Raw genomic sequence first — 15,428 nt, forward strand, 5'->3', positions numbered from 1 at the left:
AGGGACGAAAGGAAAACTTTGCATTCTTGGACATTTTCCCTAGGGTGTTTTGTCTTTCACCACAAAAGGTTATGGTTTTAGAAAAGCAGAAGGAGGAGAATTGTAACATGGAGTGTGACAATCCCCTCATGGACGATGAATGTTTCAGAAGTGAAACTTACCAAAGACCATACCAGTACCTCACACGTCATTACAACAACATCAGTCTGGACAACTTTAGTTACAAGGGGCTTGAAGGTACCCATGCAAGCTGTCTTGAGATGCTCTTAATCCACTGTGGCATAAAAGATCCATCATGGGCAGAGCTACGTAACTTTGCATGGTTTCTTAACCTTCAGTTGCAAGATTGTGAGAATTCAGTCTTCTGCAATTTTGATTTTGTTGGAGACACACTACGAGGATTCAAAAACTTTGTGGTTAAGTTTATGATCTGGATGTCCAAAGACTTTGCAACTCCATCGCTGTGTATCACTGACCAGAGTCTGGGGAGGCAACAAATTGACATGAGTGGGCTTGATGAAAAAGATTTGGCTCCATTCCTCATCAGAAAAAGGTGGGAATCTGAGCCACATCCATACATCTTTTTTAATGATGACCACACATCCATGACATTCATTGGATTTCACCTGAGGGTTAATGGGCAAAGGGGAGTTGATGCCATAAATCCCTTGACAAATGAAGTGATAAAGGAAAACATCATGACTCAGGAGCTATACACTGGCCTAAAACTTCAGAGAGTACCTTTTAATAAGGACTTTGATCAGCTTTCTCGAGCAGACAAGATTAAACATCTGTGCAGTGTTCTTGGTGTCAAGCAGCCAACAGACCCTGATGAAACATATGAACTTACCACAGACAACATCCTCAAAATGATGGCAATCCATATGAGATTTAGATGTGGTGTCCCAGTCATCATAATGGGAGAGACAGGATGTGGAAAGACCAGGCTCATAAAGTTTATGTGTGACTTGAGAAGATGTGGAGCATCGACAGAAAACATGAAGCTTGTCAAGGTTCATGGAGGAACTACATCAGAAATGATACATGAGAGACTGAAGGAAGCAGAAACTCTTTCAAGGACCAACAAACAGAATTATGAATTTGACTCTGTTCTTTTCTTTGATGAGGCAAACACCACAGAAGCCATTAGCTGCATTAAGGAGATAATTTGCGATAACTCAGTGCAGGGACTACAGCTTGACCCTCAGACAGGGCTACAGATTGTTGCTGCATGCAACCCATACAGGAAGCACACAAATGAAATGATTAAACGGCTAGAGGCATCAGGATTGGGCTACCGGGTCCATGCTCAGGAGACTGAAGATAGACTTGGCTCGATTCCTCTCCGCCAGCTTGTGTATCGTGTTCATGTGCTGCCACCCAGCATGATACCTCTTGTATGGGATTTTGGTCAACTCAATGACTCAACAGAGCAAATATACATTGAACAAATAGTGCAAAGACAAGCAAAGGCAAACTCAATTGAGAGGAACGACATTCCAACAATTACTCGAGTTTTATCATCTTCACAAAGGTTCATGAGGGGAAAAAAAGATGAATGCAGCTTCGTCAGTTTGAGGGATGTTGAACGTTGCATGCAAGTGTTTGTGTGGTTCCACAAAAATTACCACATGTTTGCAAAAGAGTTCCAAGCGTTCTGTCAGAGAAAACAAAAAAAGCCACAGTTTTCACCTGCTAGTGACAGAGTAATCTGGTCACTAGTGATGGCCACTGGAGTGTGCTATGCATCCTCTTTGGAGAGTAAAGAACAATATCGAGAAATTCTCAGTGAAATTCTTCCTCGCAATTACAGTCCACAGAGAATGCTGGAGGAAATACAACTAATGCAGGACCTTCTACTTGATGGTGTACCCATGGATAAGACAATAGCCAGAAACGAGGCTTTGAAAGAGAACTTTTTCATGATGGTTGTCTGCATTGAGCTGAGGATCCCCTTGTTCATTGTTGGGAAACCAGGGAGCTCAAAATCACTGTCTAAAACTCTAGTTGCAGATGCAATGCAGGGTCCTACGTCACATTCTGAACTCTTCAAGAGGCTAAAGCAGATACACCTGGTGTCCTTCCAGTGCAGCCCACATTCAACTCCTGAAGGAATCATCAACACATTCAAGCAATGTGCACGCTTTCAAGAAAGCAAAAACTTGGATGAGTATATCTCAGTAGTTGTTCTGGATGAGATTGGATTGGCTGAGGATTCACCAAAAATGCCTCTGAAAACACTGCATCCATTACTGGAAGAAGGCTGTGTGGATGATGAACCACAACCTCATAAATTGGTTGGGTTCATCGGAATTTCCAACTGGGCACTGGACCCTGCCAAGATGAATCGTGGAATTTTTGTATCCCGGGGGGATCTAAATGAACAACAGCTCATCAAAAGTGCTCAGGAAATCTGCTCATCTGAACAAATGGTTCTTGAAAAGATCAACTATCTCTTTTTGCCTTTTTCAAAAGCGTATATGAAAGCATGTAGAGAAAGCAAAGGATTTTTTGGTCTGCGGGATTTCTACAGTCTGATAAAAATGGTGTTTTCAATTACCAAAGACTCTAAGAAGCATCCTTCTGCAGATGAGATCACAGGGGCAGTCCTGAGAAACTTCAGTGGAAAAGATAATGTGAATGTTATTGGCATATTTAGCAAAGAACTCACAGATGACTTTGCCAATGACAGCATCACCACCCTTGATATGGTGGAGCAAAGCATCTCCCCAGCTTCCCAAATGGAAGAAGGTCGTTACCTTTTAATCCTCACGAGAAACTATGCAGCTCTTCAGATTCTACAACAGATATTTTTCACTCACCAAATCCACGCTGAGATCATCTTTGGATCTAGTTTTCCAAAGGATCAGGATTACACACAGATTTGTAGGAACATCAATAGAGTCAAGGTTTGCATGGAGACTGGACAGACAGTTGTGCTTCTGAACCTTCAGAATCTGTATGAAAGTCTGTATGATGCTCTCAACCAATACTATGTGACACTGGGGGGTCAAAAGTATGTTGATCTTGGATTAGGAACTCACCGTGTGAAATGCAGAGTTCACCAAAACTTCAGGCTCATTGTCATTGAAGAAAAAGAAGTGGTCTATGAGCAGTTTCCAATCCCACTCATCAACAGATTGGAGAAACACTACCTTGACATCCACACTGTCCTTAGAAAGGAACAAAGGGAGATTGCCAAACAGCTAGAGAAATGGGTTACAGATTTTGTCACCTTAAGCAGTCCACACTCAGAAAAGCAGTATTCTCCAAGTGATGTCTTTATTGGCTACCACTCAGACACATGCTCTTCTGTGGTCCTGCAAGTGGCAGATAACCAAACTGTTGAAACAGAGGCTCAGACCACTTTGAACAAAGCCAAAGCCATTCTGCTTAACTGTGCCACCCCCGACTCAGTAGTTCGCTTGGACAAATCCAGACTACCTGATGAGGAAAGACAACATCTAATCAACGAATATGTTAAAGACGAGAAGCACAGTTCATTGGGAGACTACATATTGTATCATACCCAGCAGCTGGAGCAGTCACCCGTCCTATTCACTGAGGTAATTTTATTTGTTTTGTTTTGTTTTTCCAGAAACAGTTTTATCATTCTTAAGACTGACTTGACAGATCTGTTGGATATTAGCTTTTACCACCTAAACCACCTAAATCAATATGTAAATATTTAATTTAAATATTAAATATAAGTAAGTAGTAGTATAAGTAGCTGATTAGAAAAGAGATTTTGAAAGAGATTTCCCCCAGGTCTGGGAGGAGAGAACAGGGAGGAGTGAGTGACCCAGGAAGCTGGATACGGAAGTGAGAAATATAGGTCTTCCTGATTGAACTTTCATTAAGCTCCATTATATGTTTCATGGTACAAAATAGTTTATATTAAAAAAAGTTGTAAAGCTGAAACTTTCCATATTAATTTTTAAATGAGAAAATACAATGTATGAAAGTCAAGCAGTGTATGGTATGTTTCTTGATGACACATTGCAATGTAAAAGCTAATAAGAAACAGTAATATAAACTGATTCTTTGACTTTTTTTGAAGGTTACCACATTTTCTCGACTATTGACAGCAGCAGACAATCAACAACTACAGCATGTGACAAAGCTTGATACTAACCTCTTATCATTGCAACAGTTTGACACAGAGTACTCTTTCCTAAAGAAAATCAGGTAAATGTAAATTACATTAAAGAGCATGACATATATTTAACAGATATGATGCATATATGGACCTGTGTATCAATCAGTTTCAAATAAATGTGTGACAATTCATATTCATGTGTTGGTATTAGGGAATTTCTCAGCTCAACATGTGCAAACAAAGTACTCATTATCCAAACTGAGTATGATGAAAACTTCAAGAGAAGGAATATTCTTTCCTCAGCCAAGTGAGTCTGAAGGCTATTACCACTTACTTTCCATTACATAATTCTCTAACATTGTACGATTTCACAATTTACTGTATTAACATATGGTTTACATGTACTTATTTTGCAGGTACTCGTGCATCAATGAAATAAACAAACAAGCTTTGGACGATACCAAGACATTTGTGTACTTTGTCACCAAGCTTCCTCGAATGGAGGGTGGGACCTCCTATGTCGGGTTTCAAGGCGGTTAGTTTTGCTGTTACACAGACGTCATGATACATAATCAAGGTGTTTGGCTTTCAAGAACAGTTAATACTCATTGTGTCTTCCACCATTCCCATTCTTCAGGTCCATGGAAGTCTGTGCACATTGATGATCTCAGAAGATCAAAAGAGTTTGTTTCTGATGTTCATTCCTTGAAAAATGTATGCATAAGTGAGCTTTTTGGTGACCCACCTACAGGTAATTAACTTTAATTTTTTTCTGCAAAGTTGTCTGTTTGTTAATTGAATATATTCAAATATAAGATTTTTCTGTTGTCAAGCCATGGAGACAGACAATCATGCCAGTTTGCTACAAAATAATGACTCTGTTGTAAGTATTATTCATATTCTCTAGTTCACTTCTGATAGATGAAGACTAATAACGATAAAAAAAGATTATGTAATAAAGCCTTTGTGAAGAATGCTGCAACCTCTGGGTATGAGAAATGAAGCGCAAGTGGAGTTCATTTATCTGGGATCAGATCATGAATATGATTAACCACATTTGCTTGAAAATTCATTATTAACATCTCAGCCTAAACTTCTTAAGATTTTAATTTCAGTGTAAGGATTTATGCTTGCACAGACATAAAAATTTGAGGCATCTATCCACAGCAGAGGTCATGTTACTTTCGTACTTTCACATTACACATGCACACAAACAATGGATAGGAACTGTGGTTGGAATTTATACAGTTGCGTTTGAGGTCTTCTTACTTGAACTTTTCCTCCTCATCCAGATGTTGTGTTGTGTATTTACTCATTACATTTTTCCTCAGGGTTTGGGAGACATGTTTGACACCACACTTCTTGTGAGGAGCTGTGTGCAGGGCGCAGTAAGCATGCTCAGAGATGCAGCAGACAGTGGAGAACTCAGCACTAGGAGAGTTCAGAATCTGCTTGCACTTCTGGATAGAGATCAGACACGAGGTTAGAAAACTTGTGATTGATAATAATCATTGAATATGAGGCCAGTGGTACACATCTCTACACTGTGTGGGCATCTGGCTAAAAGCTGGTTTTAAAATAAATGATTTTTGTTTTTTAAGGTGTGTTCTCAGACCTTGTGAGGAAACGTCTCCATGCCTTATTAAAGGAATATGAGGTCAATATGCCCAATCCAAAAAACTGGGTGCTAAATGAGGCATCCAATGTCAGTGCTCTTCAAGAGGGAGGGACTTTCCTGTAAGTTATTTTTGTCCACCACTTATGTTATCAATCTACAGTAAATTCTCTTTTACATATACACTACCATTCAAGGGTTTGTGGTCACGTGGAAATGTTTTTAAACAAAACCTTTTTTTTCGATGAAGATAACAAAGTAATCAGACATTAATACAGTATCTAAAATAAAATTGATGAGAGAAGCTGCAGAACTGGCCCGGTGACCCCAAACTTTTGAACGGTAGTGTATGTATGTGGTGTTTTTCTAAAAAATACACAATATGATACTTACTGCCTTTACATAATTGGCTTCAACTGACTTGATAATTCTCTTAGCTTTTAATTTTAAGACACATCAAAGGTTTAATAAATGTCACGCTGTAGATTACATTTATGTTTTCTTGCAGACACACACTCTGGAGGAAAATCCAAACAATTGTCACTCCACTTCTAGCCAACTTGGTCTCAGTCATTGACCAAAACTGCAATTTAGACCTTCTGCAGGATGATGATGATGACATCTGGGGGCTGTGGCTTGAGATATTTGGTAGCAAAGAGATGCTCACTGTGCCTTATGTGAGGATGGAAAGCAAGTGAGTCTCACTCTTAGGCGTACATTTAATGCATAGGATAAGCTCATCCATTCTTATTTAGGATAAACTCACATCTTTGATCTAAAGTGGCATATTGTAGCACATTTCATTAGAATGGTTTATTTTCTGCATGCAAACTGAAATGAAAAACAAGATCAGTTAAAAATGTACAAAGTGGAATATAAAACCATATTCCTAACTTTTTATCTTGGCTCTGGTATATCTCCAGGGTGTTATTGGTACAAAGCCACATCATATGTGGCAACACCATGCACTGCCGCATGCCCTTCAGCTGGTGGATCAAAGACTTTCTGGATGGGCTCATGATGCAAACATCCAGACATGAAAGTGGGTTTTTTTTTCTTTTTTTTGTAATATTGTCCATCCAGGAGATGCGCAGTATAATTTCAGCATTATCTTTGTAATTGAAAGACCTTCCTTTTTTTAGACTCATTGCATTCTCATTGCAGATTTTTCACTGTGCCACATCCTTGAGCTGTTCAAAAACACTCCGCTTGGCAGTTACATGGCCAAAAATGTGAATAAAAAAATGAGGAAAGAATTTTTTGAATGGTACCTACTGGATTTTGTTGCCATGACCATGAAAATGTCATCAGATGAAAAATTAAAGGTGAGGATAAATAAAGTCCAGACTGACTGGATACTCTATACACCAAACACTGCCATACACCTACCTTTGCAGGGGATTTGTTGTGTTTGGTTTGTCGGACCCAAAAGCACGACTCAGATTGTTGCTAGATAAGATGTTTTAATCAAATGATCATCACAAAGGTAAGTCCAAAAAGGTTTCACAGAGGTATAGAATGTGTGGCTTGGCTGGCATTGTGTGCTTTGAGCTAAAACTTGATAGACATTCTGTAGAGATGTAAGGTTAAATTAACTAAGCAAAAGCAAACATTGCTGTAGTATAATGCAAATATTCTATTATTAATCTAATTGTGCATTTACTCCTCCAGCTGTTGTGTCAGGCCCTGGCTAACTGCATTGATGAAGTAATGAGCAGAAAACGAGTTGAAGATGAGCTTTCTCTCCTCCACATCCACATCGCCTATCATCTGTACCAAAGCCGTCTTCAGAACCTCTCACGGATGATTTCTCTTCACCCTGAAGTTGTTTCACTTCTGGGAAAGAATCCACAGTCTAGCAACTGTTCTGAGATGGTAATACATTTCTAAATCTCGCAAGCATATGCTGACGATACTTCTAAAACTTCAGAAAACACCTGAGCATATACGTTAACACTAATTTTATTTTCAGTGTTTGTTACAGAGGTGCTCAGTTGAATTTAGTCATAATAATGTTATCCTGTCCCACAGGTTTTGGACATCAATGCTGCCAAGGCATGTGTTGAATGGCTGGAATCTCCTAGTTTAGATAGTGAAGCCCTCTGCCGAGGCTGGTTGTGGCAGGTGCAGATGCTACAACCCTCTTTGGAGTTGATTTGCTCCCAGTGTAACACTAACCGTTATGGAAACCAATGCAAGAAAATACTCCCTGATCTCTGGTAAGATAATGCAGAGGACAGGAAATAAAAAAGAAAAACACAAATACCGTGCAAAATACAGTAATCCAGAGGGGAAAAATATATCTGCAACAAACTGAATATGGTCTGTATTATATGACAGTAAGGACTGGAAGCGCCTCTACATCCTGTCAATGTTTGTGGAGCACATGCTGCTGGATTTAAAAAATGAAGACAAACAATTCAGGACAAATGTCCTTAATTGCATTAAAAGCCTAAGCCAGGTGAGTACCTATATATTCTACAAAGAAACCCAGCACCCAGCACATGTTAAATGGCTATTAACTTAACTTTATTAACTTTGTTGTTTTATAACTTTTACCTATTTCTAAGGTTCTGGAGAGAGACTCGGATGTAAAACATGCAGCACCGTTTCAAGCTGTAATTGATGTACTGAGGTATAAGCAGGGGGCAATTGATCATTTTTTCAGGTAATGGATTATTAATTTGATCTTTCAAATATTTTTAATAAAATAATGATTTTTTTGTCATTGCACTAAAGTGATTACATTTTTATTAAGGTTTGGATTGCAGTGTGGAGTGTGTATGAAAGAGCCTCGGGAACCAGTGGAGCTGCCATGCCATCACATCTACTGCTCAGCATGTATCAAGGTTTGCCTTGATGCAGGACTGGCATCCTGTCCCACCTGCAGGCAACCCTTGGCCAATGACTTCCAGCCACAGGTCTCTGACGAAATAAGGTGAGGTCATCCTGGTCATTTTCGTTCAAGCATTTGAAGCAGAGCTGTTGTACTTGTCAGAGTTGCTAGAAGATGTTTTACTGGTCCTCCAGGCAACCTTATCAATTTTGTTCAGTTTGTCTTATGAAGCTGCTTTGAAGAGCAACAAAACATTAATGTTATATTGGGATACAGTGACAATCCCCTGACTAGAGAGTAGAATTTTGAGGGAATCAGATGTAAGCTTAGAAGTCTTCACTAATGTAATGTAATGACTTATAATTTTTATACCATATGTATGTTTTGTTACTCCTCAGAGAATCCATCAAGAAAATTACAGAATTCAGGCAGCGATGCAATGGTTTCTTCATTGATATGCTTTCTAGTGTGTGCTTCAGGGACAACACACCACCAGCCCGAGGTGTCATACACGACCTCTTGTCCTACCTGAAGATTGAGACAGGTACCACTTAAGGGAACAATGTTTACTGTTATAAGACATAAAATGATTATTAGACATTTAGGAAACATGCTAAATTGGACAATGTTATTTTACAACACTCATACAACCTGTATTTTCTATTTGGAAATTGTCATTCATACTATTGTTTGTGTGCATACTATACATACATTCATATTCATAATATCATCTTTGTTATTTTGACTGCTTGTTTGAGCAACTGTATATTGAAATCATCAAAGAAAATGTTTGTTCTTGTTTTCTATGCTAGTATAAAATAGAATATAATAGAATAAAAGGTAAGAGGAATTATTGTGTGTTGTATCAGGCGGTCTGTACTCCTTCCTCCTTCCTTATTCTCCCCCTCCTGCCGAAAGCAGAGCTGTAGATTTTGATGGATCGGGGGACAAAGGAGTCTCTGAGTCTGTTGGTCCTACTCTTGGGGAGGAGCAGCCTGTAACTGGTCAGGCTTCTCTGAGCGCTGATGACAGTGTGCAGGGGGTGACTGGCATTGTCCAAAATAGCCAGAAATTTTTTTAGTGTCTCTCTGTCACTGTCTATACATAAATCTCTGTGTTCCACACAGTCTGGTTTATTTTATCTTTTAAAATCTTGAGAAACTCTGTTTAGCAACATTTTATCAACCTGTACATACAGTATATTTTAATAAAGTAAAATAATTAATTTATTTTCATTTTTACTTCCATTTTTCGATCCAGAACATAAAGAGATTCACACCAAACATCTGTCACCGTTTGACGATTCACCAGATAAAAACCCAGTAGTGCGATCTGTGATTCTCAAATTGCTCCTGAAATTCAGGTAAATTAAATGTTTCATTCTGAAGTTAATGTTAATATTATAGATGAATAGAATAATGTTGCCTTATTACTTGAATTATTGTACATTATGGTATTAGGTTATGAAGAATTTTCTAGAAGCCCTCTGAAAGCTCTTGCCTGTTGAGCCATGTGTATGATTAACCTGCATGTATTTCAGCTTTGATGATGTCAAGGAGTATTTGCAGCAGCATTTGTCAGAAGTGGAAGCCAGCAGATTTGTGGATGAATGGGATAAAGCAGAGCTTTATGCCTTATACATCAACTGCTTGGAGGTAAAACAACAACCGTACTGTTTATTACATTCAGTAGTGATAGTAGTGAAACATTACTTACTAATGTAAGTTGGAGAGGAAATTTGAATCAAACATTCCTATTTTTTCTTCAGTACCTGAACTGTTAAATTAGTTAACTTATGGTCTTTGCAGGACTCAATGTGGGAAAAAATGCCCCAGGATGGGAACAAGGGTCATGAGTTACAATGTTTCACTGATGAGACACGATTCCTGCGCTCCTTTTTGGCTGAAGCCAATACTGTTCCAGCAACAGTGTCTGTTCAACATCTGCAGCACATTGCCCATCTGCGTCTGACGCTCACCATTGCTGCCCACCGTATCAGTGACAGAAATTCTGGTAAGATATAGCTTGACTTCTGCCAGCACTGAAGTATGCAATGGTTATCAACAAGTGTTTGGTTACCTTGTTGCAGACAACAATGCCCCAGATGGAGCAGAAGACTTTCTGAACATGGTGATTACATTCTGTAACAACAGTGGGAATGACTGGTACCGTGTTTACCTGATTCGCAAACTCGCTGAACTGCAAGGTGTAGAGCATGTGCAGACACTCATGAAACAGCCAGAGTTCAGATGGCTATTCCCCAAAGAGATCCATGAGCAGGTACACTGCATTCCTTTGCAAATACACAAACATGTGTTAGCTATTACCAATATTATGAAACAGTGCAATAATATGTTTTCGTGTGAGAGTGTTAATGTGTTAATCCACATCTCTGTTTCATGTTTAGGTCCTATATCACCCTGCTGGGGTTAATTTCACTAGTGATCATTAACAAACTCAATCAACATTTTAATTTGTCAACTTTGGTGTAAAATGTATCCCCATTATATAACCACTTGCCACTGCCAAAGAGTCAGAGTCTCTATAAACAACATATTAAGACATGTTTCTCTCCACTGTATTTTATTCATGGTGTGATCAGAATGAAGATGGAGGCCAGATGGACCAGTACCTTGTGTATGGAGAGGAATACAAGGCAGTCAGGAATGCAGTTGCCAAGGCAGTAGTGGATGGTGATGTTGAGCAGATAGAAGAAGTCTGTGAGGTAGCCCACCTACAGCCTTTATAAATATCAGCTGTACAACACATCACTTATTAGTTGATGTTTGTCATAGTGCTGCAACCAAAAGACCATTTAAAGGAATCACTGCAGCATCTCTGTTTAACTTATGTTTGTGTTTGATTGTTTTAGAGATGTACTGTGTCAACAAGCACTCGAACAGTGTTTATCATTCTGGCTCTTTTCCGAGAGGTTACAACTCTGTACAGATCTAATAACCAGGGTCTCCATCCTACTCCTAAGGTATGAACAATGATATTATAATAATATATTATTAAAATTGTTTAAGAGTAGCTAAGACATATACTGGGGTATCTCCTTTCATTCAAAAAAATATAGATTCTGGATTCACAAATCGAAGTTTGACTGTGTGAAGAATGATCAATCATTATTTTTTTTCCTCCCATGTACAGTAAGTTCTTACAGAACAGGATTAGGGCCATGAAAACAAGTCAGAATTCTGACTTTATTTTTCATTTTTCAGTGGCCCCAATCCTTCTGTAAAGCTCTTGTGTGTGAACTACAAAGTAATCTAAGGCCTGTATAAATGTTTCCTTACAGATGGACTTCAGTGCAGGATGCTCTTCTAGTTTTCTTTAAGGACAGACATGGTGGATAGTCTTACACATCAGTAATACAACCTATTTCATAGCCATCTTGTTTGTTCACAAAAGTATGTGTACTCTTAGATTGATCTGTTTCCATGGATAGTAATATTTCACTGATATTGTAAAAGCAGAAAGAAGATTTATTTGTGTACAAAATACAACCATCAATTTAAAGAAGTACATACCAATAGTTTTGACCCAATTGTACCCACAGTTTGGAGTTTGTTAAAGGAGATGGGAATGTGGTTGCTTCTGTTACATACTTTGCTCTTTAGCTGTAATCTGGCATTCAATGAATGAATCCTTCACCACAATCTTAATTTATAGCCTCTATTTATCGTCTTCTACTTCTTTGTAGCAATGTCAAGTATTTGGAGAGTTCATCCAAGGCTCAACGTACCTGCATCAAAGAGAAGTGAGGGATTTTGCATCAGCCTTGGTCCACAACAGGCTGGGAGCCCTGACCATCCAACCTGGTCATACTACTGTGGACAATGTTGTCATTGAGTTTATAATCCATCTGGCAGCAGTGCTACTCACTAGTACTCACTATCTGCTGATGCCACTAAAGCAGCTGGGTTGGTCTCCTGAAAATATGCAGGTGAACATCTCTTGTATTACTTGAGTTTCCCATTTCCAGATTTAAGCTACTCTCTTTCAGGCGGCATATGTTATATCTCACCCTCTATTATTAATTCTAAAAATCGTATTTTTAGCAGAGAAGAAAAGGCATGTAATTGCTCTTATTTAGTGCTGTTCGCTTTAAAGTTGCGTTCATGTATTTATATTTTTTATTTAACAGCGGGCCTTTATACCCACAATGCCCGATGACAGGCTGATGTTAGCTTTTGCCCAAGAAATCATGCCGCAAGACTATGTGAGAGTCGCATGGTATGGTAAGTATTGTTCATTTTAGTAGATAACTACAATTGTAAAGTATGCTTGTTATCAGTTTCATTTATTGGATAATTTACATCATCACACTGTAGTTGTCAGGGTTTGTATGGTGGAGTGGACACAGGTGCAGAACACACAGCGGTTTAAAAATCAAAAGCAGTCTGTTATTACAGGCCAGGAGGGCAAAAAAATACAAAACTAAAAAAGGTGTGGTCCAAAAGACAAAGCAAAAGGTAATGAACTAGTCACACTGGACATGAAAAAGCCAACTACAAGGCAAAAACAAAAATCATACAAACATGGCAAAAAGCATGGCAAAGTGATAGCATTGCATGAAAAAACTGAAAGTCATGACTGGCAAGGTGTAGATGGATACAGCCCACACTTGACGAGCAGTTGACGAGACAAACTAGCACCGAGTGCAGGGAAGACGTATACTATATAAACAGAGGGTAGGGCAGACAACTACACACAGGTGAGACACATTAGGGAGGAACAGGTAATCACACAGGGCAGGAAACCACAGTAAGTAAAACACAAGACAAAACACAAGGAGGACAGGACTACCAAAGTAAAACAGGAAGCACAAGACAAGACGAACACCACAAGGACAACAAGATCTAAACACACACCCAAAGAACAAGACACCAGCCTTACAGAAATAACAATAACTGAACGCAGGATTAACAAAAGACCTAAAACAAGGAGAACAAAACCAGGAACAAACACAGGGTCATGACAGTAGTCACATAAACCCACCTATTCATATGCAATTTAGAGTATATTCTGTCTCCATTCGGGTGCATTTAGCCTGTTTTAATTGATTGACTGTATTCCACAGTGTGCCGAAATAATCATCCATGCATTGTTGGTGAGGTAGGCTATTTTTATGTTATGCTTCATTAATATGTATTTATGATGATTACAATTATGAAAAATACTGTGTACTCTAAACGTTCTTCCACCATCTTCCACTGCAGTGTGGCCGCCCATGCCAGACAGGTCAATGTCTGGAGTGTGGTGAGAAGGTTGGAGGGGAAAAGGAAAAGGCCTTGCCCAGTTTTAGCAGAGTCCGGTTGCAGCAGTAAGTGTTATTATTATCAGTTATATGTTCCACTGGCACATTTTCTGGTATTTATTGGCTAATTGTTGTTTTAGGGATAACACAAGACCCGGGCACATTCTGGGAGACCCTGAACGGAGAAAAAACAGCGATGGCTTTGACACCAAAAACATGTCTTTGACTCCCTTTGTTCTGGTCAGGCTTGTTACACATTTGTCCATGTTGCTGGGAGCCTCAGAGAAGTCGCAGGTGAATAAATGATAAGTTGCTTTCAAGTGTGGAATGCAGCAGTTACTAAGTAGCAACATGTTCAAAGCTCTGAAAGTCCTGCAAAATAGATAAATCATTAATCTGACAATGACACATCACCCGCCTTCTCTCCTTTAGTCTGTTAAACAGATCATCCACCCACCTGTGGAGGATGCATTCTTGTTTCTCAGCCAACATATAAAAAAAGATCTGGATCAGCTGTCAAAGGCACTGGGAAAAGGAGCGGATGACACAGTTACATCTGTCCACTTGGTGCTCAGGTCTCTGCAGGAGCATCCTCAGGCCAGTCAACGTAAGCAGCTTATCAGTCAGTCAGTGTGGAGGAGACAAAACACCAAAATATAACTACCATTTATTGTTGCACTGTAAAGCAGAGTATATCACACACCTTTTAAAATATCTTCTGTTTTACTTTGTCTAGCTAATGTTGATCCTTACCTTGCAACCAAAGAATCCAGAAACACCTGGGAGACTACTGTGGCTACAGATGTTATGACACACAATCTGAAGGTAGTTGAAGAGGGTATAAGTCAATTTATGACTCATACTTGTGGCTATGCACTGAAGAAGAATTGAATGATTATTGTCATTGTACCCAGCACAAGACAGCAGTAACATCTGCTACCACTACCTATGTGTTGTGTGTGTAGGAACTTGATCAACGCCTGCAAGTAGCAAAGGCCAGCATCAGAAATGACTCCCGTGTGTCTTCTAACTTCATCATGAGGACGACTTTTGGTGATGACTGCACCTTCCTCACATCACTGCAGCAAGGCTCTCAGGTCCACAGCTCAGCAGTGTGGAGCTGCAGGGAGAGGCTGTCGTTGCTCAGCCTCACACATCTGGTTGAGCATAATGATCAAAAAGAGGAGCTGCCGCTGCTCTGGAGGTTCCTGCAGAAGGTGGCCTTCCTCTTTAACAGTTTTGTCCAGAGCAAGACAGCACATTCACATTTATGTGCTGCCTGTGTTGATGAGGTACAGTTGTCTGACATTTAATTTGATTTGTGTTTTAATTTTTTAGGAGAGAGAATTTCGCCAGATTAAGTTCCTTCCAGAAATCCTCGTCCTGCAGAAACGTTTGCTGAGAAAGTACCAGAACGCCTCTGACGAGATAGTGGGTTCCATCGCAGAGTTTGTTGAGCAGCAAACAGGTAATATGAGAATCATGTGACCTATATGATTTTCTGCAGATTTTAATATTTAATTACAAAATGCTTGATTGATAGTAAAGGCCCAGCAAAATATTTGCATGGTTAATGGAACAGAAAACAACTGTTTGTTGTATAGCATTCAATTTG

At 39.3% G+C, this 15,428-nt stretch overlaps 1 protein-coding gene across 1 annotated transcript in view; it reads left to right on the forward strand.

The window, feature by feature from the left end:
* The window catches only part of LOC114434783 (E3 ubiquitin-protein ligase rnf213-alpha-like), a 42,313-nt gene that overhangs the window by 23,413 nt on the left and 3,472 nt on the right, over window positions 1-15,428 (forward strand). The window contains exons 28-59 of the mRNA XM_028404177.1: window positions 3-3,566; window positions 4,061-4,188; window positions 4,311-4,406; window positions 4,516-4,634; window positions 4,737-4,850; window positions 4,933-4,982; window positions 5,431-5,581; window positions 5,701-5,836; window positions 6,223-6,408; window positions 6,638-6,756; window positions 6,879-7,039; window positions 7,386-7,589; window positions 7,746-7,933; window positions 8,055-8,175; window positions 8,285-8,382; window positions 8,473-8,652; window positions 8,949-9,094; window positions 9,811-9,913; window positions 10,091-10,205; window positions 10,359-10,563; window positions 10,640-10,830; window positions 11,153-11,275; window positions 11,423-11,533; window positions 12,257-12,499; window positions 12,701-12,794; window positions 13,637-13,671; window positions 13,776-13,879; window positions 13,954-14,107; window positions 14,246-14,420; window positions 14,550-14,638; window positions 14,779-15,030; window positions 15,152-15,281. Coding sequence (XP_028259978.1) covers window positions 3-3,566; window positions 4,061-4,188; window positions 4,311-4,406; window positions 4,516-4,634; window positions 4,737-4,850; window positions 4,933-4,982; window positions 5,431-5,581; window positions 5,701-5,836; window positions 6,223-6,408; window positions 6,638-6,756; window positions 6,879-7,039; window positions 7,386-7,589; window positions 7,746-7,933; window positions 8,055-8,175; window positions 8,285-8,382; window positions 8,473-8,652; window positions 8,949-9,094; window positions 9,811-9,913; window positions 10,091-10,205; window positions 10,359-10,563; window positions 10,640-10,830; window positions 11,153-11,275; window positions 11,423-11,533; window positions 12,257-12,499; window positions 12,701-12,794; window positions 13,637-13,671; window positions 13,776-13,879; window positions 13,954-14,107; window positions 14,246-14,420; window positions 14,550-14,638; window positions 14,779-15,030; window positions 15,152-15,281 — 7,885 coding nt within the window. The remainder of the gene's footprint in view (window positions 1-2; window positions 3,567-4,060; window positions 4,189-4,310; window positions 4,407-4,515; window positions 4,635-4,736; window positions 4,851-4,932; window positions 4,983-5,430; window positions 5,582-5,700; window positions 5,837-6,222; window positions 6,409-6,637; window positions 6,757-6,878; window positions 7,040-7,385; window positions 7,590-7,745; window positions 7,934-8,054; window positions 8,176-8,284; window positions 8,383-8,472; window positions 8,653-8,948; window positions 9,095-9,810; window positions 9,914-10,090; window positions 10,206-10,358; window positions 10,564-10,639; window positions 10,831-11,152; window positions 11,276-11,422; window positions 11,534-12,256; window positions 12,500-12,700; window positions 12,795-13,636; window positions 13,672-13,775; window positions 13,880-13,953; window positions 14,108-14,245; window positions 14,421-14,549; window positions 14,639-14,778; window positions 15,031-15,151; window positions 15,282-15,428) is intronic.

The sequence above is a fragment of the Parambassis ranga genome, chromosome 4 (assembly GCF_900634625.1).
Source record: "Parambassis ranga chromosome 4, fParRan2.1, whole genome shotgun sequence".
Taxonomy (NCBI): Eukaryota; Metazoa; Chordata; class Actinopteri; family Ambassidae; genus Parambassis; species Parambassis ranga.